General features: G+C 41.3%; 1 protein-coding gene across 3 annotated transcripts in view; it reads right to left on the bottom strand.

The window, feature by feature from the left end:
* Positions 1–25449, bottom strand: part of vps54 (VPS54 subunit of GARP complex) — an 81767-nt gene that overhangs the window by 26152 nt on the left and 30166 nt on the right. For all 3 annotated transcript variants that reach the window (XM_028443941.1, XM_028443960.1, XM_028443950.1), the window contains 8 exons: positions 22836–23221; positions 20733–20859; positions 8858–8965; positions 8715–8770; positions 3993–4089; positions 2752–3053; positions 1613–1742; positions 1263–1444 (listed from right to left, as the gene is read on the bottom strand). In XM_028443941.1, coding sequence (XP_028299742.1) covers positions 1263–1444; positions 1613–1742; positions 2752–3053; positions 3993–4089; positions 8715–8770; positions 8858–8965; positions 20733–20859; positions 22836–23221 — 1388 coding nt within the window. The remainder of the gene's footprint in view (positions 1–1262; positions 1445–1612; positions 1743–2751; positions 3054–3992; positions 4090–8714; positions 8771–8857; positions 8966–20732; positions 20860–22835; positions 23222–25449) is intronic.

Here is a 25449-nt window from a genome sequence, read left to right as displayed (position 1 = left end):
ACATGCGTGCAGGCGTGTACAGGTATGCGAGTGTGTGAGTGTATAACGGACCACCATTTAGTCCGGTTACAGTCCGTCACGACACCCGTTCATAGCATGGTAGTGACTGTAGTGTTATGTTCTGAGTCAGATCTAAGTGTTTACATGTTACGTAGATGGTGCTACATAGTGAAGGTCACCTGATTACTGCAGCTTCACTCACGACACACCCGCCACTACACTTAACTACTGAAAATAGATAAGTTTAGTGAAAGTTAGGCAGGCAGGTACACGTGGATGGACTGGTGCGCGTAAATTTAGAATGGATTCACCCTATACCCCCCCTTCCACCACCACCACCCACAACAAACAACAAAAATATGAAAATGACTCAAAATACACAAAACTAAATATTTATACAAAAAATACACAAAACTCAACAGAAATGTAAACTAAACACTAAAACACTAAAAAAAGATAAAAAAAATGACTCCAGAATCACACTACAAATGCACAAATGACGTAAAACAAAAAACTATATAATATTTATACTGGAAGTACACAAAACGACAACAGAAATGCACAAGAATATACAAAAATGATCCAAAAACACACAAAATGATTCTAAAAAACATATATTACAGAAAAATACACCAAACGACAACAAAAATATGAAAATACACTGAACTAAATATTTATACAAAAAATACACTGAAATGACAACAGAAATGCACAAAACTACACTAAAAAAGACACAAAAATACACAAAATGACTCCAGAATAACACTACAATGGCAACAAAAAATTATAACTATACAAAAAATGCACAAAAATACAACAGAAAGATACAAAAATACACATAATGACTTCAAAAAATATACATTACAGAAAAATATAAAAATGAGTAAAAAAACAACACATTTATCATGTGCATGTCCCATAGAATTAAACCAGAGAAATTGCATACTATTTTACTTTGTACGTGCAAATAAACCCCTTTATAATGCTAAAGAGTATGTTATTATTATGCCCATAATTGACAACCCTACTGAAGCACCCACTATATGAATACATACTTCCGACGGGCACTGTACTACTCTTTTTAAGTGGGAGAACTTGCACAATTGGTGGCTGACTAAATACTTTTTTGCCCCACAAACAACTTGTTTAATGACAGCCCAAAAAAGAGGCCCGAAATCCAAATATTGTGGGGCTGCCATATCCACTAGATATCTTTAAATTAATTATAGTAGTACACTTTCAATATTCTTAATGCAACATACCTTAGCTTGTTTTTTCGTTCTTCATGAAAGCGGTGAACAAATCGGTTGGCCTGGCTTTGTAGCACCCCTCGCAGGGAGACACTTCGCCTGCCACAGAGCTCCTCTGTGTCCCGGACGAAAGCATCCACCACATGCCATAAGCCCACAAACTCTGGTGAACTCAAACGGTCCAGGGAACCATCCTGTTCAAATGACAAGGGGAATGACAAACTAGAAAAAAAACCACTACCCTAGAAAAAAAATAAAAAGGTATATTTTCCACATCGTACAAGTACTGATTTACTTTTTCCCCAATGTCCGTCTCCAAGAACTCTAGCAGAAGAACATAGACATAGTTGCTGAAATCATACCTTAGCTCTGGCTGTGAGAATTTTGACACAACGGTCATGGCTAACATCTGAAGCTGTGTGCAGCAGTTCTTGGATATTGCTGATCACACCATTCAGCTCCAACTCAGTAGGCACCACGTTCACACCATACCTGAACACAAACACATTGGCAATTTCTTAAAATAATTCTGTATATAAAACAACCCAAAGCTTTATTTCTTATTGTAAAGCTTTACATAAAGTTAAAGGGAACCTGTAGTGGAATTGTATACAACAACAAAAAAATATTTGTTTAATATATTACCAATAAACAAAAAAATGTGCACATAAAAAAAAGATTTTTTTTTTCTACTTTGTCTGCACATGCTATCGAAGGTCAACACTATATGAAGTGCAATCTTTTATCGACAGCAATGCATTTTTTGTTACTGCAATTAAATAAATAAATGTATTTTATTGCATGATTGTGACCATCACCAGCCTTCCCTAAGGAAGGGTAAGAAACACTTTATCAAAGGGAGAATATCAAAAGAGAGGGTAGTGTTAAACCTAGGTGAGGTTGAAGGGAACAAGGAAGAGAAAGTCAGGGTAGGAAAATTGAAAGGGTGGGGAAGAGCTGACTGTTTTAAGGTGGAAGCGAAATGTGACGTTATAGTTGTGCATATTATGTTGTGTAATCAGTTCAGCCAGTCTGGCAACAAGTGTGGAGAAATTGAAGCATAGCACATAGCACCCAGCTTAAGTATAATGATGGTGGATGTGAACAGAGGGAAGGAGTGAGTGGTTATACCTAAAACTGGAACTTTGGATCAACATATCTAAGGTACGTCTATGGAAAGGTCCCAGTACGAGCTTTGCCCACAAGCCAGTGCTTCCATGACTAATGTTTGTGCCAGAACCACTTCTGCGAACCCAGGCACCTCCCTGGGCTCAAAGAGAGGGTGCCAAAATTCCCGTTAGTATGACTCATGGATGCAAAAATACAGGATCCAGAAAGAATGAAACCCATGAAAGCAGGGCACACATTGCTCATCGGCAAATACAATAATAAGGCTACTTTGTTTCGGTTTTGAGTTCTCCATTTTTATTTAACATGATCATGAGACAACACTGTTTTAGGTTGTTTAAAGAGACAAGTATAATCAGAAGTGTTGACTTACATTAAGTTCTGATCCTTGTTGACAGACATTTCTGTGGTTGTGTAGCCAGGTGTATCCACGCAGCCCTGCAGGATCTTGCACCCTAATGCTGAGCTTTGATCTTGTTGCTGTGCCTCGCTCAGAGCATCACTGATAAACAGACCCTCGTGGGTAAGATATGCCAGCTCAGCCTCTCCCTGCAGAACTGGATCAACTGAAGTCTCTTGAACTGAAAGCCCTGCAACATATTTATCCAGGACCAGGTTCTTCTGGTTGGAGTATAAAACCTTAAGAACTACATTTCTAATAACGTTTAGGGTGGCCTGAAAGACAGACAGAAAATAAGACTACATTTTACAGTATCAGTACATGTCCTTATAGACTTTTTCTTATTTTTTTGACAAAAATGTGATGGGCCAAGAGAATACCAGAAACATGTCAGCCAAGGAGCATTTTGAGTTAGTTACAGATTCTGAAAGTGTAGATTCCCAAGCTTTCCAATGGTGTTCCACACATAGAAATCAAACAATATTTGAAGTTTTAGCCCTTTGAATGTTGTCACTCTCTCGAGTACACAAGGGAGAAAATGGTCTACAAAGATTCTGAAGTTTTCATCACCTCAGATCAGCCAACTTAGGGGGCAGAAACAAAGGCTGCAAATTTGCATTACTTTGCATTAACACTACCTCTCAATAGCTGTTTGAACCCTTTTAATTTGATCCACTATTAATATCTTTCAGTTCAGTTTGTACAGTAGCTGAATTCAAAAGCAGTATGAGTGTTCAGAAACAGTTTAACTTTTAGGAGCCGCTTGTATCGCCTTTATTGTATGAGCTGACGTGTTTTCCACTTGTCTGACTCAATGTGACAGAGTGGAATGCAGTCTTAAATTTATTATTTTTGTGGTCAAAGAAGTGAGGAGGAGAAGGACAAACTAGTCATTAGAACTCTCTGTTTGTCTCATGCTGACTTGTTCCTAGTTTTGCCATAGCACGTCACAAATTATGATATCAAACGGTAAATAACAATCTATATAGTGCTTATATCACCACCTAGGTAGTTCTAAAGCGCTTCACATAATGAGTAATTCACATTCAAGCATCAAAAGTGATAGGGCTACCATACAGAAGGGGCTAATCATCTGTTAGATGTAGTTTACAATTAAATGAATTGCCCAAAGTGAAATAGCCAAATTCTTGATTTAAAGATGACTTTAGTCAACGAGCCACAGTCAATATGATCAACTAAATACCCTGACTTACCTTGATTTTCTGCAGGAAAAGAAGAAAGTTCTCAAGAATCTTTTTTAGTAGCTCGAACCACTGAGCAAAAGTCATCAGACGCATTTGATCAGCTAACCTAAAGAAACAGTGTTAAATGATTATTCCTATGTAACATATAAATGCTTAATATTTGACTGACAATTATAATGCAATTTGCATCCCAAACATTGTTATTATTTACCACAAAATCTATTTGTTCAAAAGGGATATTGTGCTGAGTTAATGTTAAATAGTATTCATTTGTTTGTTCAAGACAGTCAATATTTTATTCAATAGCTCTGTAACTAATTATTCTTATACTAAATGCCCTTATAATAAACAGCCTTATAATAATTAGCAAACATCTTTAAATTGCCAAAGCAAGTGACATTGAACAATTTACACGCAAAAGACAATAAAGAAGCATCATTTACAATGCACAAAAACAATCAATATTTTTAAAAAAGCAACATTTATATAGAAACATTTATGTTTCCTTGACTGTCTTTGTCTCTCTGTGTCTCCGTGTTGCTCTTTGTGTCCCTGTCCTCTGTCTGTCTCGGGTCTATGTCGCTCTGTGTCTGAAGACGTGTGTGTGTGTTAGTTGTGCTCGTAGTTTCATTCAAGTTCGTCAGTGGACACAGTAACAAGATGTTTTTTAATTCAAAATTACACTACCAGTCAAAAGTTTTAGAACAACACACCTTTTCCAGTTTTTAATGCAAATTATTCAGTTTATTTTGTCATTGGCATAATAGTGCATAGAACAAATAAGCAATTTGAGTTTAAAAAGAAATCATGGAATCCATGAACAATACTGTTCACCTGATGCTCATGAGGGTCTGGTACCAGAGTGTGTTCCAACACTTCTTTTATGCAGACAGAGGGGCTTGAAAGTAATCAAGAAAAGTTGGAACACCAATTGGTCTATTGGGAAAAACATACAAACTTTTTCTTTTCGACCACAGAATAAGAACTGTTTTTTATTTTGATTGTAGTTTTGAAGCAACAGCTCAAAAATAACATACGGTGTGTAACGGTTTGGCAGTTGGTCAATTGTTATTGTTGCTATTATTTTTAATATTATGTATTTTTTTTCTTAATTATTGTTAGGTTTTATGTGAAAACCCTCACAATGACATATGCTTCTAGGTATACACCCTGTTTACTGATGCCATTGAGACTGAACAAAACCAAAACATTGGAAATGTAGTTGTAAGTATATTGAAATAAACACAGAAAATACATTCACAGAAATGTGAGTGAGTTTTTGACCCCAATACACAAAATTTTTACGTACTACAGAGAACCAAATGACGTCACTTAAATGGATTGCGGAAGTGCCGTTTGACTGCATATACAGAAAGATCTAAAATAAACATACCTAATATTATTTTAACATACTTCCATCAATGTGATGGAACAGCAGAGGGACAGAATAATATATTGAATAAAGAAAACAAAAAGGAAACTCACAGACAGTCCAGTGCCAAGTCAGACTCATACGCGCGGTGTATGTGATGTCACAGACGTGTGGCAGCGACCAGGAAGCGGTAGTAACCGGGTTTGCGGGGTGGATTTTTTTTAACTTTAAAAAGCTATTTACAGCAAATGACAAGAGCCACGGGTGGTTTGAGTGCCACCGGAAAGGACACACCTGATGATGGCCTAAATAATCTCGTACAGAGCTTCAACAGAAACGCTCTGCTCCGACCCAGGAACTGTTGCTGCTGCTACCACGGCTCTCTGAGGTATGCCATATTTACTACCGCAGGCAGGAGGCTTTCCCGTCGGCGGGAACGGGGGGAGCGAATGGGCAAAGAGACAGAGATGGGCGTGAATGTGAGGTCAGAGAGGGAGGCTGGACAGGGGAGTGAACCAGTGTGGCAAAGGTGAGTGGGAACGTGACCGACCCTGCACAAGCGTTTTGCAGGTTGTCACTACGGTTTCACTTTGGTCAGCTGAGCAGGAGAAGGAGCTAGGTGTAGCAGAGAAGGAGTTTCCGGAGTTAAAATACCCTGATCCGTCAATCCAGTTTGTGGTTAAGTGGATGCCTCTGACTCTAGGTTAGGTGCCATCCTCTCGCAATGTGATCCTAACTCTTTCAAGCTTCAACCTTGTGCTTTCTTTTCCCGCAGGTTAAATCTCGCTGAGCGAAACTATGATGTTGGAAATCGAGAGCATTTGGCAGTGGTCTTGGCATGTCTCGGATTCCATCCCCTCCTTCCTGCTTGGATGAATCTGACCCCATCATCCCAGGGCCCTGCATCATGAGAGCAGAATCATGGGAGGTTGTTCGAGAGGCTCAGCAGCACACCCCAGATCCTGGAGATGGACCTGTAACGGGTTTCAAACCCCCCTGTTTTCAAACCAGGAGGAGGATGTGGTGGTGCCTTCTGTCCAGGACCACCTTAGGAGGAGTCAGGTAGTCTGGATTAACGCTGCCAAGGCAGCCCTCACTCACTCTGCTGAGAAAACCAAGTGTCAGGCAGACCGTCAGCGCTCACTAGCTCCAGATTATTAGGTGGGACAGGAGGTGTGGTTGTCCACCCGTGATTTTCCCCTCCTGGTCTAGTCCTGGAAGCTGGCTCCTCGGTTTGTTAGACCCTTCTCGATATCAAGAATAATCAGCCCCACTGCTGTTCTACTCACCCTTCCCCCTTCTATGAAGGTACATAGACAGTCTGGGATTAGACCGTCGTGAGACAGGTTAGGTTTACCCTACTGATGTGTTGTTGCAATAGTAATCCTACTCTGTAAATTGAATATATCAATCCTCTGTCAATACTCACTCCTCCGTCTCCGTCTTGCTCTTGGGTCATACTCCGAGTTTTCAGGACGTGACACTCATTTCATAAAGTTATATAACAATTAATCACAATTACTAAGCCTGAAATAAATAATCTAATAAAAAGTTAATCTTATTCTTGTGTTAGCTTTCTGTTAGCATCTCTTATGATAAATGGTCCTAAATCAGCTGTAAAATACACTAAAAACAAATGTCTATCAACTAATTTCTTTCCCATCTATTGGTTTCCTTGCCAGGCTTCCTAATCAATAAAAATATAGGCATTTTTGGTGTGGGCATCCGAGCCTTTTTTGTGTCAGTATAACTCTCAATTAATTTTTTTTTTAAATGGTAAAATGTGGAAAAGCTTGATATAAAATATATTTTAATAATGTCATCAGATTGGCCAGCTCCCTCCTGTAGGCCATTTTGTCTCCACCAGTGATACATCCTATCACCACGGTGTCATCTGTGAACTTCAGGATGTGCTGTCCTTGTGGGAGGCGACACAGTCATAAGTGAACAGGGTGTAGAGGACGGGGCTGAGGACACAGCCATGTGGGGTGCCAAGATTAGCGTGGATTGCTGACTGAGGTCCGGTTCCAAATCCTTACAGACTGTGACTTGCCAATCAAAAAGTCCAGCAGCCAGTCACAGGGGGTGGAGTAAAAACCAAGGGAAAAGTGTTTTTGGCTGAGCATGTAGGGAATGACCGTGTTGAAGGCTAAGCTGTTGTCGATAAAGGGCATCCTGATGTAGGAGTCTTTACTCTCCAGGTGAAAGAGGGAAGTGTGGAAGGCAGCAGTGATGTGTCCGAGTTGGACCTGTTGGGACGGTATGCATACTGCAGGGGGTCCAGTTTGTCCGATTTGCTGTTTTGAATGTGGGTCAGCTCCACCTCTCTTTTAACCCGCATGCGCAAGCCCCCACAACAACAACAGTAGCAATGGCAAGAAAGAAGACGCTCTACCTTGTCGTCAGTCCACAAGCAAATCTCCTGTCATGTCTCTGTCTCCAACTCTTTTCTCTTTTCTTTTGTATGTCCTGTTGTTCCGTAACACAAGTTTATTGTGCATCTGTGGGTATCTTCTTCTTCCTCTGTATTTACGGCAGAGTGGACGAGCACCGCCATCTGTGGGTGTGAGAGAGCTGGGGGCGGGAGGGGTGGTGCACACCGCGGCCGCAGAAGCTTCACTGCGGAGCTGCCGTGAACAGCATTCCGCTGCAGAGAATAATAAGTTGACAACAAATGGGCAGTTTTGGCCTGTGGAACAAGGATTTTAGGGGCATTCTTGGCTAAAATGAGGGACAAATGGCCCGTGGCCCTCACTAATTTCCGACATAGGAATTTATCGTTCATATCGTGGGATGACATATTCTTACCGGTGAGAATATTTTTGACGATAAATCATAAACAATAAAATATCGCACATTCCTACCCTTGACACCACAGGCCTGTATGAGACCTGTTGCGGACACCTAAACAAACTGGGTTTAGACATTGCCAACTGTCGAGGACAGTTATATGACAATGGCAGCAATATGCACTGGAAGAATCAGGGGGTCCAGAAGTGAGTGTTTGATCTGAACAGCAAGGTCTAGTGTGTTCCCTGTGGAAATCACACCCCAAACCTTGCTGATGGTGATGCAGCCAAGTGCCATTGGTCAGTTAATTTGGTCTGTTGCAGCATCTCTACACTCTCTTCAGGTCCTCAGTACACCACTGGACCATCCTCAAAGAGCATGTTAAGACCTTTACTATAAAGGCACTGTCAACAACGAGGTGGGAGTGTTGAATTGAAGCTGTCAAAGCTGTTTGATATGAGTTCCCTGACATCCTAAAGGCATTGACTGCACTAGAAGACTACGGCAAAAAAGCAAGATGTAGATGTTGTCTCGTTAGCTAAAAGCATCTGCATGGACAATTTACTTACTTGTTGGTGACTTCTGTGTCAATCTCTTCAATGTTTACAACACTTTCTGCCACACACTGTAAGAGGAGAGAAGCTTTCCTAAAACAAAGTATTTCTACTGTATATGCTTTAGAATATGCATTTTGGTAATTTCAGATTCATACCTGGGTTACAAGAGCCTTTGCAGCGACAATCATCTCATCACTGTAAATACAGAGAAAATCCAACTTTTTCTGCCGCAGCAGTCCAAAAACAAGTGACTCCAAACGTTCCTAAAAGAGAAACAACACAATCATTTTACACTCATTTTAAATATGAATGTCCTTGATAAGTTTATTGATCATGCAAAGCACACTGAAAGCAGTAGATCATTGAGATAATAATTCCATTAGGATTGGGTGACAAAAAACAAAGATTACATTAAACAAAGCATCCAAATGGTTATAATTGACAGTCACAATTGAATTACTATCAAACTAGTTGATACTTAATGCTTAATTATGACCATCATCAGTCTTACATAGGGAAGGTTAACCCAGACAAACTTTATTGAAAGAAAAAAAAGTGTTACATACCAGTGAAGAGGCAACACAAAAAAGGGTAAGAAAAAAGAGTAATAAGAGCAGAGCCATAGTTGGTTGCACCGTTAAAAAACTGCTAAAAGTGAAAACTACTGTGCCAGTGTACCCAAGTAGTGAGAGTGTCAGAGGGGGGCTGAGTGTGTGCACTGTGTCTGCGCTATGAGGGTATTGGTTAAGCACACAGTGCGTAACTTCTGTCTGTTTCAAACACTGCTGTGCATCAGGGTGAATTAACCATACATTGATATCACCATGCACCAAGTTAATATGCACATTTTACAGTTCATGTACAAAAATTCAGTACCTCAACACCGGCATAGTCATTTCCCCAAGTCTCCTAAATGTTTGTGCACCAGGGTCATAGTGTACTGTGCACACATTTTCATGCTGTGTTTATTTTTAGCAATCATGAAGGTTGTGTGGAAAGGGCCTGTTTTTTGCCTGCATTATAAATGATGCAACATGTCAAGTGCTACACAAATATAAGGCATCAAAATTTCAGTTCTTATTCGGTCTGGTTGCTACTTTTTACATCAGAACCAGTGCCATACTCGTACTGGGTTTCAGACCCCACCCTCGTCAGGTGGCAGGCTTCTGCTTGCTTGTCTTCACTTGATAAACAACTGGCAAGGCATGGTGGCAGTCCACAGCTCCTCCCTCCACCCCTGTGGGCAGTGAGTCTCTCACAGCATCTGCAACGGGGAGTAATAGCGGCCGAAAAGACCAGTCACACGCTTCTGCCCGGCCCCTCTTCATCTTCCTAAGCGACCTCTGGCTCTGTGAGCAAGGAAGCCTGGCTCAAAGTCTGGCTAACACGGTTGAAACTGGAGGCTGAGACTAGAGCAAGAGATGCAGAGATGAAACACCAGCTGGAAATCAGAAAGCTAGAGATGAAGCCTGAGACTGCTGTCTGTATTCGCCAGCTAGAGCTGGAGTCTTGAGGAAGACCCAGGCGTTCAGTTCACCTGCCGGTATAAACCCTCCACACCCAGTTATACTTATAGCCGTAGTTCCCACATTTAGAGAAACAAGAGTGGACTGTTATTGCAATTATTCAGAGTGTATTGCATCCGCCCTTCATTGGCCACCAGAATCCTGGGCCTTAAGCTTTGCATTTAATTGGCCCCAGCGGACTCCGATTTGCGGGTGTTCGCCCGAGTATGTGTGAGGCTTTAATAATACAGTGGCCACGGTTACATGATGTTTTTTTTAAATTCAGAATTAGTTGTAAGTGTTCTGCTTTGTGTTTACATGGAAATAGTAATTCCGAATTGTTTAATCGACTTTATTCAATTCCGCTTTAGGTCTGGGGTTGGAAAGGCTCAGATTGGATGGGGGTATCATGTCTATTGGGGAAAAACACACAACAAACCTTTTCTTTTCGGCTACAACATAGAAGAACGCGAGAACTGTTTTTACTTTTAATTTGGTTGTAGTTTTGAAGCAGTATCTCGGCAATAACATACGGTTTCACTTTCATCCACTGAGCAGAAGAAAGATAGAGCAGTGGAGAAGGGAGGAATAGTCTCAGCTGGAGTCCGGGCAGCCATCCTGGACTATGTCATCACCAGTGCGGCAAGTCGCACATGTGCAGAATGACCAGAATTGACTTAAAGCGGAATTAAGTGTTGACATTTGCATTAGGAATTAAGTGTTTACAAGGTCATTTTAAAGATGAACAAACTTTTATTCTGAATTAAAATAAATTAAAGCTCCCATGTAAACGTGGTCAATGTAGTCATGCAAAGTGTGAATATATTTGATAGTGCGCCATTCAATGAGTTTATGCATGAAGTCACATTCCATTTGTGTGTGCCCCGCACCCAGAATCTTTTATTCTATACTTAATTTCCAGTTTTCCTTTTTCTCAGGTCTACTGGCACCTAAATCCTTCTCTAAGTCCATCTCTAAATTAGTATCAAGTACATTTTCTGGCCCTGAAGCAGAAGAAAATAAAGTGCTGCCGAGTGTTAACAATAAACAGGTTCACTGCAAAAAATCTAATTCTTAACAAATGCCTCTTACTTCTAGTGAAAATGTGTTATTTCTCATCAAAACAAATCTCTACACTCAAAATAAAAAGCTAATATTCACTTGAAAATTACCTTGAAACAAATGACCTCTGCTCCATTCTCCATCCACCGCGGATCATTGCGTGGCTGCTGCAGCAGGAAAATAAGAACGCTTCGCAAAAACGACAGTGTGACCGTACCCGAACTGCGGTTCTAAATATCTGTCCGAACCCGACCCGTGCGGTGCCATCGGGTGTCCATCCTCCATTCACAATCCACAGTATCAGCTCCAGTGATAAACAAACAGTTTATGAATGCACCCGCGGTGGCTTGGCTGATGTCTGTAGTTACATTAACCACCGTGGTGTCACTATGGAGTCTGATTTCTATATCCTGCTCTATGCTCCTTTAAGTGTTAGGAGACTGTTTTGACTCAAAATGAGATGAATATTTTTGGTAACATTTTTGCTAGTGTCCACTAGCACTTCATAGCAGAAATGTGATTAAAAGTTTAAACATAGTTCCTAACCCCCCAGATTGACTGAACGTACATTTCACTGTATAGAAAGTTGGAGAACTATATCTTATCAGATGAATCAAAGAGAAGAGCTAATGCTTCACTCATGGTCAGAGGAGCCTTCTTTCTCACTAGGTCTGCCATCTTTGTATGTAGCAGCAAAAATGCCTAAATTAAAGAGATGACTGTTGTGGCACTAGGCTCGTTTATCTTTTGTACTACCGTGTAAACCGAATCTTTAACACCATGTTTCGGACGTGAGCAACGAGACATGACAACCTCCTTCTGCCTTTAAACTTTTTAGCTGCCAAAATAAAAGAAAGCACGGTCAAAAGACTGTTGCTCACATCACATATTCGGCTTAAAGGTGCAGTCTGCAACTCTTATAAAAGTGACTTTTTGTTATATTTGCTAAAGCTATCACTATGGAAAGACAGCCTTACACGAAACTAGTAGTTTGTGTAAGAAAACAGACTCATTGAGCCCCCCCGCTGCTCCTGCAGCCTTTGGCAGAAAATTCAAGTGACATTACTTTACTTAGTACTGCATTTAAAAAGTAACTTCACTACTTATTACTTTACTTTTCCATTTCCTAAATTACATCAATAACAATAATATTTCTAGTAGGTGTTTTACTTGTTTAAGGTTGCCTTTTCCCACGCTCACTTGAGAACTGTGGCACCTAACATCCCAGAGATTGATCATGAAGCACAGATCTTGATCTCACTGGGAAGAGACCTTATACGTGTTCACAAGGGAAGACAGCAGATAAATGGGCCCCACAACGCACCCTTAGCCCAGCGTCTAAATCTAGGTTGGGCAATTGTGGGTGGGATTTGTATTGACAATGCCCACAAACCCACTTTATCTGTGCTTAAGACTAATGTCCTGCAGAACGGACAACCTTCTCTTCTGACACCATGTCAAAATCACATCTGTATTAAAGAGAAACCAAGCTACGGCGGGGACTACAGGTGCTGTACCAACAGCCATCGGTCCTGCTACAAATTTGGACAAGATGTGTTTGCAAGAACAGACAACAATAACAAACCTGCTCTATCTTTCGAGGATGAGAGATCATGAGAGCAGAGCTCCGGAAAAATGAGCAAAACAGCTGAATAGCTCGCCTACCATTTCGATCACCCCAACCACAAAAACCAGGTCAAACACAAGTTGTTTTTGACTCAAAGGCTCAAGAACACGGTGTCTCCCTCAACAGTGTCCTGCTATCCAGCCCTGACCTACATAACTCCCTCCTTGGAGTGCTCGTTGTTGGAGAAAGGAAGTAGTTGCGCTGACAGTTGATGTTCAGCAAATATTCTATGGTTTTTTGGTCAGAGAAGATCACAGAAGCTACTTAAGATTTATTTGGCACAAGAATAATGACCTGACAAAGAAGGTAGCAGAGTACCAGATGCGAGTGCACGTTTTCGGGAACAGCCCATCACCTGCCGTGGTCATATACTGTATGGCCTTCGAAGAGCTGCCCAAGAAGGTGAGCAGAATTATGGCTCTGACTCACACCACTTTGTTGACAGATACTTTTATGTAGATGACGGGCTCATCTCCCTTCCGACTGAGGCAGACGCAATTGATCTACTTAAGCGCACTCAAGCTTCACTGGCAGAATCAAATCTGAAACTGCACAAAATCCCCCCACCCCGCAGGTAACAAAAAACTAGCTAAAGACCTGAATAGCTTCCACTGCAGGTTTTCACACCCACCCCCCAGCTCATTAGCATCAGCCCATCACCTGGACTCTGCCTTTCCTGCTCCCCCCACTTCCCCCCCTACCTCACCCTCTGTCCCCCCACCTGCCCTGAAGATCAATGAAAGAGATGTGTGCCAGTTATTCAAGAAACAAAAGATCAAAAAGGCTCCAGGACCAAACGGAGTATCTCCCTCCTGCCTGAAAACCTGTGCTGAGCAGCTGGCCCCCATCTTCACAAGGATCTTCAATACATCACTGGAGCTGTGTGAAGTACCCTCCTGCTTCAAAAAGCCCCAGCATCATCCCAGTCCCAAAGAAACCTGCCATCACAGGACTCAATGACTATCGACCCATTGCTCTGACGTCCGTAGTCATGAAGTCCTTTGAGAGGCTGGTACTAAGCCACCTGAAGGACATCACAGGACCCCTGCTGGACCCCCTGCAGTTTGCCTATCGGGCAAACAGGTCGGTCGGGGATGCAGTCAACATGGGACTGTACTACATCCTGCATCACCTCGACTCCCCAGGGACCTACGCTAGGATCCTGTTTGCGGATTTCAGCTCTGCGTTCAACACCATCATCCCGGACATCCTTCACCAGAAACTCACCCAGCTCACAGTGCCGGCCTCCACCTGTCAGTGGATCACCAACTTCCTGACTGACAGGAAGCAGCAAGTAAGGCTGGGAAGCATCACATCCAGCACCCGGTCACTCAGCACTGGCGCCCCTCAGGGGTGTGTTCTCTCCCCACTACTATTCTCTCTCTACACCAATGACTGCACCTCAGGGGACCCCTCTGTGAAACTCCTGAAGTTTGCAGACGACACCACCTTCATCGGTCTCATCCAGGATGGGGACGAGTCTGCCTTCAGACGGGAGGTGGAACAGCTGGCTCTCTGGTGCAGTCAGAACCATCTGGAGCTGAACCCGCTCAAGACTGTGGAGATGCAAGTGGACTTCAGAAGAAATCCCCCCCCCACTCCCCCCCTTACCATTCTGAATAGAAAAGTGGCTACCGTGGACTCTTCCAGGTTCCTGGGATCCACAATCTCACAGGAACTGAAGTGGACCTCCCACATAGACACAACCAGGAAAAAGGCACAGCAGAGGAAGGCGTCAGCAGAGGAAGTTCAACCTTCCCCAGGAGCTGCTGATAATGTTCTACACTTCCATCATTCAGTCTGTTCTGTGCACCTCCATCACTGTCTGGTTTGAATCTGCAACCAAGCTAGACAAACACAGACTACAACGGATAATTAGGACTACAGAAAAGATCATTGGTGTCGATCTGCCCTCAATCCAAGACTTATACCTGTCCAGGGTCAGGAAACAGGCAGGTAGCATCACTGCAGACCTCTCACACCCTGCACACAATCTGTTTAAACTCCTCCCCTCCGGCAGATGCTACAGATCACTGTACGCCAAAACAACCCGCCATAAGAACAGTTTCTTCCCCCAGGCTGTCACTCTGATCAATACTAAACAGTCAAAGAGTGTAAGACCTGGTTCTGTGAAATAACCCTGGAACTAAACATAACAACCCTGGATCAATCTGTCACTGAGAATGTTCATGTACATACTATTTAATTTAAATGCTCACCTGCACTACTCATCAATGCACTACTACACTATAATCTTATTATATTGTATTATTATTTTTCTTTTTTTTTAATTATTATTATTATTATTATTATTATTATTATCTTGTTAGTTATTTAGTTCTGCACATATTAGTCTAAATACTGTTTATATTTATGTTTATTTTTTATTTATTTTTTCTAGTTGATTGTTATTATTTAATGTTTACACTATTAGAGAGAGCACAGTTCACCAAGTCAAATTCCTCGTGTGTATAACAGTCATTACTTGGTCAATAAAGTCGTTTCTGATTCTGATTGTGATTTCTGATTTTCTTTTCTAGTTTCACTCCAATTCACTGTCAGCTTGTCTACTTTGAATAAGTAATTAAAGGAGCAAGCACGCTCGCTTCCTGGCTCTTGATAAGGAGTTTGGCTGGCTGCTTATTTATGTTAACACTTGGGAAGTACAACACATAGAAATAACATACATTACTGTTTCCAAAAAGTATGAATTTCGCCTCCAGTGGGCTCAATTCACAGCCTCCTGCCACCAGAGGCACATTTTTAGACTTTGGAGGTCCAGACCTATCCTGTGATATCAGGCACGACCCAATCCGATCTCTGTATGTGAAGTAATTGAGTGTCAGAAACAGGCAGCTGAAGTTCAGTCCCCCCTTATGATATCACACTACGGAAAAAGCCGAAGCTGATTTCACAGGCTGACAGCAGCGGAAATATTGGCTTTATTTTCATTTTTCACGACAAACATTTTACTATACATGTCATATATCAAAATGATCGCTGGATACTGTATTTTCTATCAAAAACTAATTTTTTCATGCCACAAGGACTTTAAGAATATTGGCATGAAATTGAAAATGTCCTTCTGTTTGTCGTGCCCCACCTGTCAATGTCTTCATTAGGATTTACACGATCAGGATTTTTGGGCCCATCACCGATCGGTGAGTTTAAAAAAAACAATCACCGATCCGATCATATGAATTCAGGTTGTTTCTTTTAGGTAACTACCAAATTCCTTAGGTACTACCTGATACAAATTCAAACGGTACCATGTTTTGGGACCTAATTGCATCCTGACTGTGAGGGAGTGGAAGTGTTAGCTATTTCCATGCCGGACCTAACATAACATTGCACACACAAGAGCATCATGGCTCCGCTTTTTTAAATGCGATACAGACCGAGCACTTGCAGGTAAAAATGTGAGCTAAACAATTTAATTTAGTCACTGAACAGAGAGCTGTGTCGAAGAGAGTTGGAGAAGACACTGCGGAGGCAGACGACAATGGAACTATGTGAAGCCTCCATCATCATTAGCGCAGCAAACACATTTCCTGACTGTGGCATCGCAAAACCCGCTGTTGCTTATAGTCCATATTCACAGGTGCACAGCGGAGGTGGGGCACACACACACGCAGACTTCTGTGTCCACCACTGCCCTGAAATGGACAGAAGTCCAAAAAGCGAAAGTGAACGTGAGCCCTACTGCGTAAACCCAGCAAAACGCAAGACAATGAAAAAGGAAACAGAATATCTCCTAGAAAATGGCTAAGCTGTACTTTGTTCTAGCTCACAGAGTTCCTCCTTTCTGTTGGAAATGAAACCAGATACTATAGATTAAAAAAGAAACCCTTGCTCCATTGTTGGCTCTCCAGCATTTCAAAATGTATGTTGGGTGCAGCCGTCTGCCAGTTGTTTTCATCACAGACCCAATCTTTTTTTATATAGTCCTATATGTTAGCTCTTGGTTTTATGTTCACTTTACATGCCCTGCAGCTAGGGGGCTCTAGCACTCCTTTTTGAGGACACATGTTGTACACATGCTGGGTGTGGTTCGGTTGTAACTTTTATCTGGACGGTGTGGTTATGTTTTTGACGGAAGAAAATAAAGTCCTAACGTGGAGTTGACCTTTGACTAACATTGGTAGCAGAGGATGGTTAGTAACTACAGAGTTCCGCCGCCGTTTGAAGAAGGAAAACCCTATGAAACCTGGAAAAATGAAGTCGGCATTTGGGCCAGAGTCATGGACTTGGAAAAGAAAAAACAAGCTCTCGCTGTTGCTTTGTCACTGTCGGGCAGAGCACGGGAGACGGCAATGGAAATTCTGGTAGACGATTTAAATAATGACACCGGAATGGACACTCTGCTTGGTGAGCTTGACAATTTATTCCTGAAAGAAGAGAAAGATCGGATCTATGAAGCATACACTGATTTTGACCGTATTGTTAAACACGAAACGTGTCCATGGCGGACTATATTATTGATTTTGAACAGCGGTGTTTTGTATGCGCAAATACAAAATGGAGCTACCCGATGCAGTTTTAGCGTTTAAGCTGTTGGACACTGCGTGCTTAGATGGGACAGACAGGCAGCTGGCTTTAACAGCGTGCACAAATCTAACATTTGCCTCAATGAAGTCCGCTTTGAAGAGAATATTTGGCGGAAAAATGAATGCTACAGAAGGAATCAGTCAGGAATCCGTGTTTGTGGCGGAGCAGCGGCGGAAAAAAAGCAAAACCTGGCAACAAAGCAGCAGACCTAAAACTCCACAGCCCGGTACAAACCCGCTGGACAAATTCGGATGGCGATCAAAGTGTGCAGTGTGTCAAAGCACGTTTCATTGGGCCAAAGATTGTCCACACAAATGTGAAAGTGTTAATGTAAATGAAGATAAGACAGAGGAGTGTAACATTACGCTTTATGCTAAAGAATCACCAACAGATGGAGAAATATTTATGACGGAATGCTTTGGCTTAGCTATAATAGACACTGCATGTACAAGAACAGTATGTGGACAAGAGTGGTTAGACAACTACATTGTTTTTGTTCGACACGGAGGCACCTGTGTCAGATTTCACCAACTCAGGCTGAGGAAGGTCACTCAGGACCATGTGGATCCTCTGATTATCTCTGAGAAAGAAAATGGTGATAAAAAACACAACACATGTGACCTAACTGAATATACAGAAGAGACAAGTACAGAAAACATTGACAATGATCCACTGGATGCTCCTGAGAATGGGAATGCTGAAAGATGAGATGCTGGAAATGTAAATGTGAAGACTGGTCAAATTGTGACATTCAGAAATGGGGAGAGTGGTGCCTCACAAAAAGCAAAAGTGTTAGGACGTGCCGGAAAAGCAAAAGGAAAATACAATAATTGGTACAACTTGGAGCTGCTTGAGCCTGCTGAGAGGGCAGGTAACAGTGAAGCAGTTGATCTATCACAGTTGAAGGATCTCCAAGTTCCGGATCAGACACAAAACGCTGATGCATGTGAGGATGTTTTTATCACAAAGGATGTGTCATTTGATGAAGCAAAAATCAGTGAAATGAAAAGCTGGATACAAAATGATGTGTTCGAGGAGGTTGAGGACATAGGACAAACATGCATCTCCACTCGATGGGTATGCACTCTGAAAGAGACAGACAATGGACTAGTACCAAAAGCCAGGCTTGTTGCATGTGGATTTGAGGAGCTACAAGTTTCTGAACTGCAAAAAGACTCTCCAACCTGTGCCTCAGCGTCCCTGAGGCTCCTGGTGGCAGTGAGTTGTCAAAAACAATGGCAACTTCATTCAATGGACATCAAATCGGCCTTTTTACAAGGACTAGAACTGTCTCGAGACATTTTCATCAAACCTCCTCCTGAGGCCAATAGCACAGGGACACTTTGGAAACTAAAAAAATGTGTGTACAGTTTAGCTGATGCTTCATTGTATTGGTATAACAGAGTGAAAAGCATAATGACTGAAGCAGGGGCTGTCTTATCTAAAGTTGACCCTGCAGTTTTCTACTGGTTAGATGAGGAAAAGCGTGTAACTGGTATGTTAGCATGTCATGTTGATGATTTCATTTGGGCGGTACACAAATGTTTACCATGAATGTCATGCCTCACCTCAGATCCAAATTGAATGTAGGTCGTGAAGCTCAGGATAGCTTTTCATATGTCGGTGTTGATTTTGTTACTTCAGAAAAACAGGTAAAAATTCACCAAGAGACATACATTCAGCATTTACAGCCCATACCTCTTGATCCTTCACGGGCCACAGAGTCTAGCTCGCCCCTCACTGAGACGGAGAGAGATCTGCTTAGATCCAAGATAGGGCAACTTTTGTGGGTTGCCAGACAAAGCAGACCCGATGCCATGTTTGATGCCAGTAACTTAGCATTAAATCTCAAACAGGCTACAGTACAGACCATTAATGAAGCAAACAGAGTTGTGTGTAAACTCAAAGCTAAGTGGAGTCTGATCAGTGGAGTTGAATTTTCAGCACCTTGGTAAAGACAGTAACTTAAAGATAGTTACTTTCACTGATGCATCTTTTGCTAACCTGTCAGATGGGGGTACTCAGGGTGGACACCTTCTTGTTTTAATGGGTGACAATGGGCACTTCTCTCCAATATCATGGCAGTCAAAGAGAATAAAGAGAGTTGTCAGAAGTACACTTGCAGGAGAAACACTAGCAATGTCTGAGAGTATTGATAATGCCATTTTTCTTTCAACATTGTTTTCAGAACTTAGTGCAGGTTGTACGGATCACACCGTACCAATAATCTGTGTCACTGATAACTTTTCAGTTTGTGACACAAAAATTTAAATTTTTTTTTTATTTTTTTTTATTTTAAGAGAGTGAGTTTGTTAGCTCTTGGTTTTATGTTCACTTTACATGCCCAACAGCTAGGGGGCTCTAGCACTCCTTTTTGAGGACACATGTTGTACACATGCTGGGTGTGGTTCGGTTGTAACTTTTATCTGGAATGTGTGGTTATGTTTTTGACGGAAGAAAATAAAGTCCTAACGTGGAGTTGATCTTTGACTAACACTATATGCCTATTTTTACTTGCAAAAAATAAATTCATACATTTATTATGAACACCCCACTCCAAGGAAGGGTAAGGAAAACTTTGAACTTTGTTCGGGGAAAGGTCTAGGGGTTTGGGAGGAAAAGGATAACTTATTTAATTAGATAAATTGAAAGGCCCTTATATGTTTGTCTGACTTTTAAAATACCGTATATTTTGACTTTATGCACTTTTTCGTCAGTGTTTCATTTCAGTCTATGTAGAATTTTGTGAAACCCAAGCTAAATTGCAGCAAATAAACTGAAAAACTCTGCACTGCATTGTGTTGCAGCTAATTTTTTCATCTTTGAGACAGATATTGCATTGCATCTTTGTGTGATTTTCTTGCAATATATTGGTTATCACAAATCCGTCTCACCATGATAATATTGGTATCGTGAACCGTGCATTGCGTATTGAAACTTCAAACCCTACTTAAGACTATGTTGCAAGAATGAGAAAAAATGTGTTTCTGGTGCACTCTTCCAAAAATATTCTGCAGTGGCTGTGGTGGTGAGAACATCAATCTTGATCTTGTGATAAGAAAATTATTGTTTCAAACCCATATCTTTTTCTGAGGACATTGGTTGGGTAGATTAAAAAGAACTCACATTAATCATCCCAAAGATTACCTAGGTGCTGCACGAAGCAGTTGTGAGGTTACCGTTTTTAGATCTTACTTGCATTTTTTAAAATATCATGTGCAATTGATAGCTGTGACGTCAGTAAGGCTGTTTTGAGAGTCTAAGAAACTAAACAGATTTAATTCAGACCTTCTCCAATACGTGTGGCTCATCCTTTAGGCTGCTGCTGAAGTCGCTGCGTACATAAATACTGAAGTCCTCCTCCATCATCTTATCGATTAACTTCTCCAGCTCACATAGCTGTGAACCCAAATGTCTGAGAGAGGCAAACAGAGATAATGTCAGCGAATAGATGTGTTTTACAAGTGATAAGCAAAACCATCTAAAGAAGTAAACTTAAAGTCAATTCTACAATCCTGTTCAGAAACATTTTTGTTATGCTGGATGAAATTGTCCTTCCACCCTAAGAGTAGTCAAATGAATAAGAGGAATCAGACATCTTTATCGGCTGTAATTCAGTAAATACTTTCCATTCGATCCGAATGGAAAGAACTGATCAGATGCCTTCTTGTCTCTTTATGCCCACGACCTCCTTGATCCCTCCCTTCTCTTGCGTGCATGCCAATCAAGTGTCAGCATTCCCGGATAAATCGAACATACTTCTCAATAGAAGGTGTAGACAAATGATGCATCTGAAAAGCCTGAAAAGTAATGCAGATATTGCCTTTCTGTTGGACAGGTAATTATTTGTATGTGTAGGTATTTACATTCAAGACTGTGTGGCCGTGACCTTGGACAGGGCTCTGACGGGGGGAGGTGCTTAGAAGAAGTGCAACTTTCAAATCTTTACAGGCTCTCCAAGATTGTAGACTAAGGGCAAAATCCACAAAGTATGGAGAGCAAACGGCAATAGCCGTAACAATTTGCGCAGCATCTATGCTGCCAATCTGCGGTGTTCTAGTGCTGTATCCTCAGAAGAATTTGTTCCAATCATATACCGGTGCTAACACGCCCACAAAGTTTGTCATCTGAGGTGCAAATTGCACCACGAGGCATATAAACGGGCAGTCCGGCATGACCACATCCCGTTTCAGCGCGCGGTCATGGTTCTGTCCTGAACTTTTCTCTGTACTTAGTGGGGGTAAGTGGAGGTCGGTGTGAAAAGGATGGTAGCTAAACTGAGAGCACAGCATTACGCAGTCTGCCCAACTGAGGGCGCACGGTTTGTGAGATGGTTGAATTTGTTTTTTCTGTGGAACACCACCGGCTCTTTTTTTGCCTCTTTAGTCTGCCAGATTTATCTTACTGAGCCACGGCCCTGAATAATGAGGAAGTTTGAGGAAGCAAGAAAAAGTTCCAGTACGCAGCATATGCTGTAAAAAAACTCCCAATATGCAGAGATGATATTTTGTGCCAGTACTGCATACCGTTGCATAGCAACCCACTTAAAGCACTACATTTACGTGAGGGAGGGAGAGAGAGAAGTTGAAAGTGAAATTGCACGGATTTAATACACGGGTCTCTCCAGTGGTAATTGCGCTGCTCTAACTGCAAGGTGCAATAAGCACTGGTGTTTGTGGGTGAGGTGCTCTTTGCTCTGAGGCATATTTCCATACGAAGGTGGCAGATTTTCGCAGGAGTAAGGAGTATTCTCTTGTTTACATCTGCATCATTTACGTTTGCGTATACTCAGTGGATCACACAGTGCCATTTTTTTTTCTCATTTGTGCCAGTTTAGTGTTGCAAACTCTGCGCAATCCTTTTGAGGATCTAGCCCTAAAAATAATACAAAGCTGCTTAACCACATAAATCACGTTTGTTTTTTAACAGTACCTGCATGTCATCGAAAAGTTGCTATCATCCATAACTGCTGCCAGATGGTCCAAAAAACACTGCCAAAGTGGCATCTATGGCATTTTGAGGGATTGAAAGTTAACAAAACAATGGCGGATGTGGATATTGTGGCTTCCATGAAAACACCAGAATACGGCCAAAAGTATGTCACAGGGAACACAATATACAAAGCAGGACAAAAATGTAGCCAAGCGAATCACTGAAATACAAAGAATTATGGAAAGAAAACTTCCTCATGAATTTTTTCCGCTTTGGGGTCTTTGCATTGTTATATGGGAGTCCAGTCCCTGTCAGAGGATTTATGAGACATACAGGTACATATTTACAAATGTGAGATATGTGGTTCAGCAGCTTTAAAGCTCTACCTTTTTTTGTTGTTGTTTTTTTAATCTTATTTTAGAAGTGAGTAATAACTTAGACAAAACAATAATTACTGACCTGAAGCTGGTGATTCCCTGGAGCTCTTGCTGCAGTACCTCCTTTGTGGTGGAAATAAGCTCCAGTGCACCAACAAATTCTGAGGTAGAAAGCAGCAGTTGCACAGTTGGCTGTGTCTGATGCACCGTTGCCATCAGCTTCAGCTTGTTGTGCAGCTTTACACAGTTGTTGCGGGTCAGAGTGGTGCAGAGTGCTTGGAGAGGACCCTGGCACATGACCCGATCAATAGCTGTTGTCCCACGCCGCAGGACTGACACAGCCCACTGGGTCTCTCGCAGCTGGTCTTGTAGCTCATGCTGTGAGGACATAGCATGGAAAAAAGCCTCGGAACGCAGGGAGATCTGTTGGGCAATGTTCACTTCCACAACATCCAAGTAGTGACTCAGCTGTAACAAAGGAAAACCACAAATTGCACAAGCCACATGACAACTGTTGCCAAACAATCAAGTGAGAATTATTTGCCGACAATAGCATTTTTAACACTTGTTTATTAAAATGATCACATTAAAAATTACAGCTGAGTGGGCGAAAGCACAAGATTAAAATTGAAGCTGTTGAATTGGAGGTGATGAGGTGCATATCCCTCTCTACTATGAGCATAACTGCACAAACGCGATTTTTTTTCAATAAAGTGTACATCGTGTGTAAGGTATAATGAACCTCTTCATTTAAATCTTAGTCACTCACCAAAAGCTGCTGGATACAGTTAGTCACATTTTAGTCTATTATTTTACCTTAAATTTAGGTATCATTTTTGTCTCTCTTATTGTTAGTAATTTGACATTTTTTTGTGCTGTAATAGGTTCTGTAAAATTATGCGTCATGCATGTAAAAACTCCATTGTTAGCATAGCTTTAACTAAATGTTTAGTCATTAGAACTAAATATTTGCAATTTTAGAATTTGGGCAATAGATAATCATGTTCTTCACAAGTTGTTGTTTATATCCTGTACAATTGAACAAATGACCTACAACCTGCAAGAATAAAGCTCATCATAAATAAGATGATAACAATAACCATACCACTGGTGCTGGGAAAGCTGAATTAAGCAGCATAGGCTAAAAATGTCAGAAAATTAAAAAAGATATGGTAGTAATGTACCCTTTGTTGGCAATGACAGAGATCAAACGTTTTCTGCAAGTTTTCACACACTGTTGCTGGTATTTTGGCCCATTCCTCCATGCAGATCTCCGCTAGAGCAGTGATGTTTTTGTCGCTGGGCAACACGGACTTTCAACTCCCTCCAAAGATTAACATAAAAAATAGTTTGTTAAATATTGTGTATTGTGAGGTAATTATTTACCTACAATATTTAGTTCAAAACTGTTAGACTGTACGATCATCTTTTTGTTTTCATAAATAATACAAGCTATCATCTAAATAAAGACCTATCTTTGGTTATTTTTGTTGAACTTACAGTATGTCTGTCGTACATGGCTGCCTATGTAACGGACAATTCAAGTTAATATACGTTCAAAGCTGTGATTTATGAACAATTTAATCGTAAAATTCCCATTGACATAATGCACAGCTCAAAGACCTCAAAAAAGATTGTGCTGCGTAATCACTTCAGCTTCCATCAGCAGCAGTGATTGATGAGGCATCTTTGTATATGTCAACGTTAGTATGTGACCAGCAACATCTATTAGCACGTCTTAAACCTCTGCAGACCTTTAGTAAATCTGCCCCAGTGCAAACCTCATAGATCAATAAATTAAATGTATTTCTTCTGAAAAATTGCAGGATTTATTCACAAAGTTTGAAAGTGCCAATTACAAATTTGATTTGAAGTCAAATGGCCATGTGATTGAAAATTTCACTAATTGCAATGTGGATTTCGTGTTACTGTATGTAAAAGAATGCAAAATTGGCACGGAAGCAGAAAAGTTTCTTTAAGAAGTGTTTTGACTTCATTCTTACTGTGATTATTTTTGTTTCTTCGCCAGACAAAACAATGATTCACTTAAAGTCACTTTTGCTCTGGTTTTTGTATGTTCATACTGTGACTCCAATTTAAGCCGTAATCGGGTGTTTCAGTGTTTTTTTGCATGTCACTGATTATATGATTTTTTGACTCAGTTGAAACCTTGATCATCTATCTATCCATCTTCTACCGCTTATCCATAGTCGGGTCGTAGGGGCAGCATCCTTAGCAGGGAAGCCCAGACTTTCCTCTCTACGGCCACTTCATCCAGGTCTTCCCGGGGATCCCGAGGCGATCCCAAGCCAGCCAGGAGACATAGGGGCTAAAATCTGAAATAAATGATAGTAAACCATGTGCGTCCCTAAATCCTTTGGTGGCCCTGTTTCTTCAGCTGCTGTGGGTAATTCACTAAGACTGCCGTGCAAATAGCTGCGAGTGTAGACGTGGTTGAAACCACCCTGTTTAAATGAACATTTTTTTCATTCAACGTGGAGAGGTCAGTGAACAGAAACACAAAATGAAGAAGTTAAATTTGAGGCAGGTGGACTTCTCTGTCTGCTGCACGAACACTCAATAATGTAGAAAACATAATAAACATACAAATCCTGTTTAATTAATTTTAAAACCAAATGTTATTTCCCCCCTAATTTAATATGGCTGCTCCACCAGTTTCTGTAACTTTGCTCTCA

Source organism: Gouania willdenowi, chromosome 1 (genome assembly GCF_900634775.1).
Source record: "Gouania willdenowi chromosome 1, fGouWil2.1, whole genome shotgun sequence".
Taxonomy (NCBI): domain Eukaryota; kingdom Metazoa; phylum Chordata; class Actinopteri; order Blenniiformes; family Gobiesocidae; genus Gouania; species Gouania willdenowi.
This window is presented reverse-complemented; position numbering and strand designations above follow the sequence as displayed.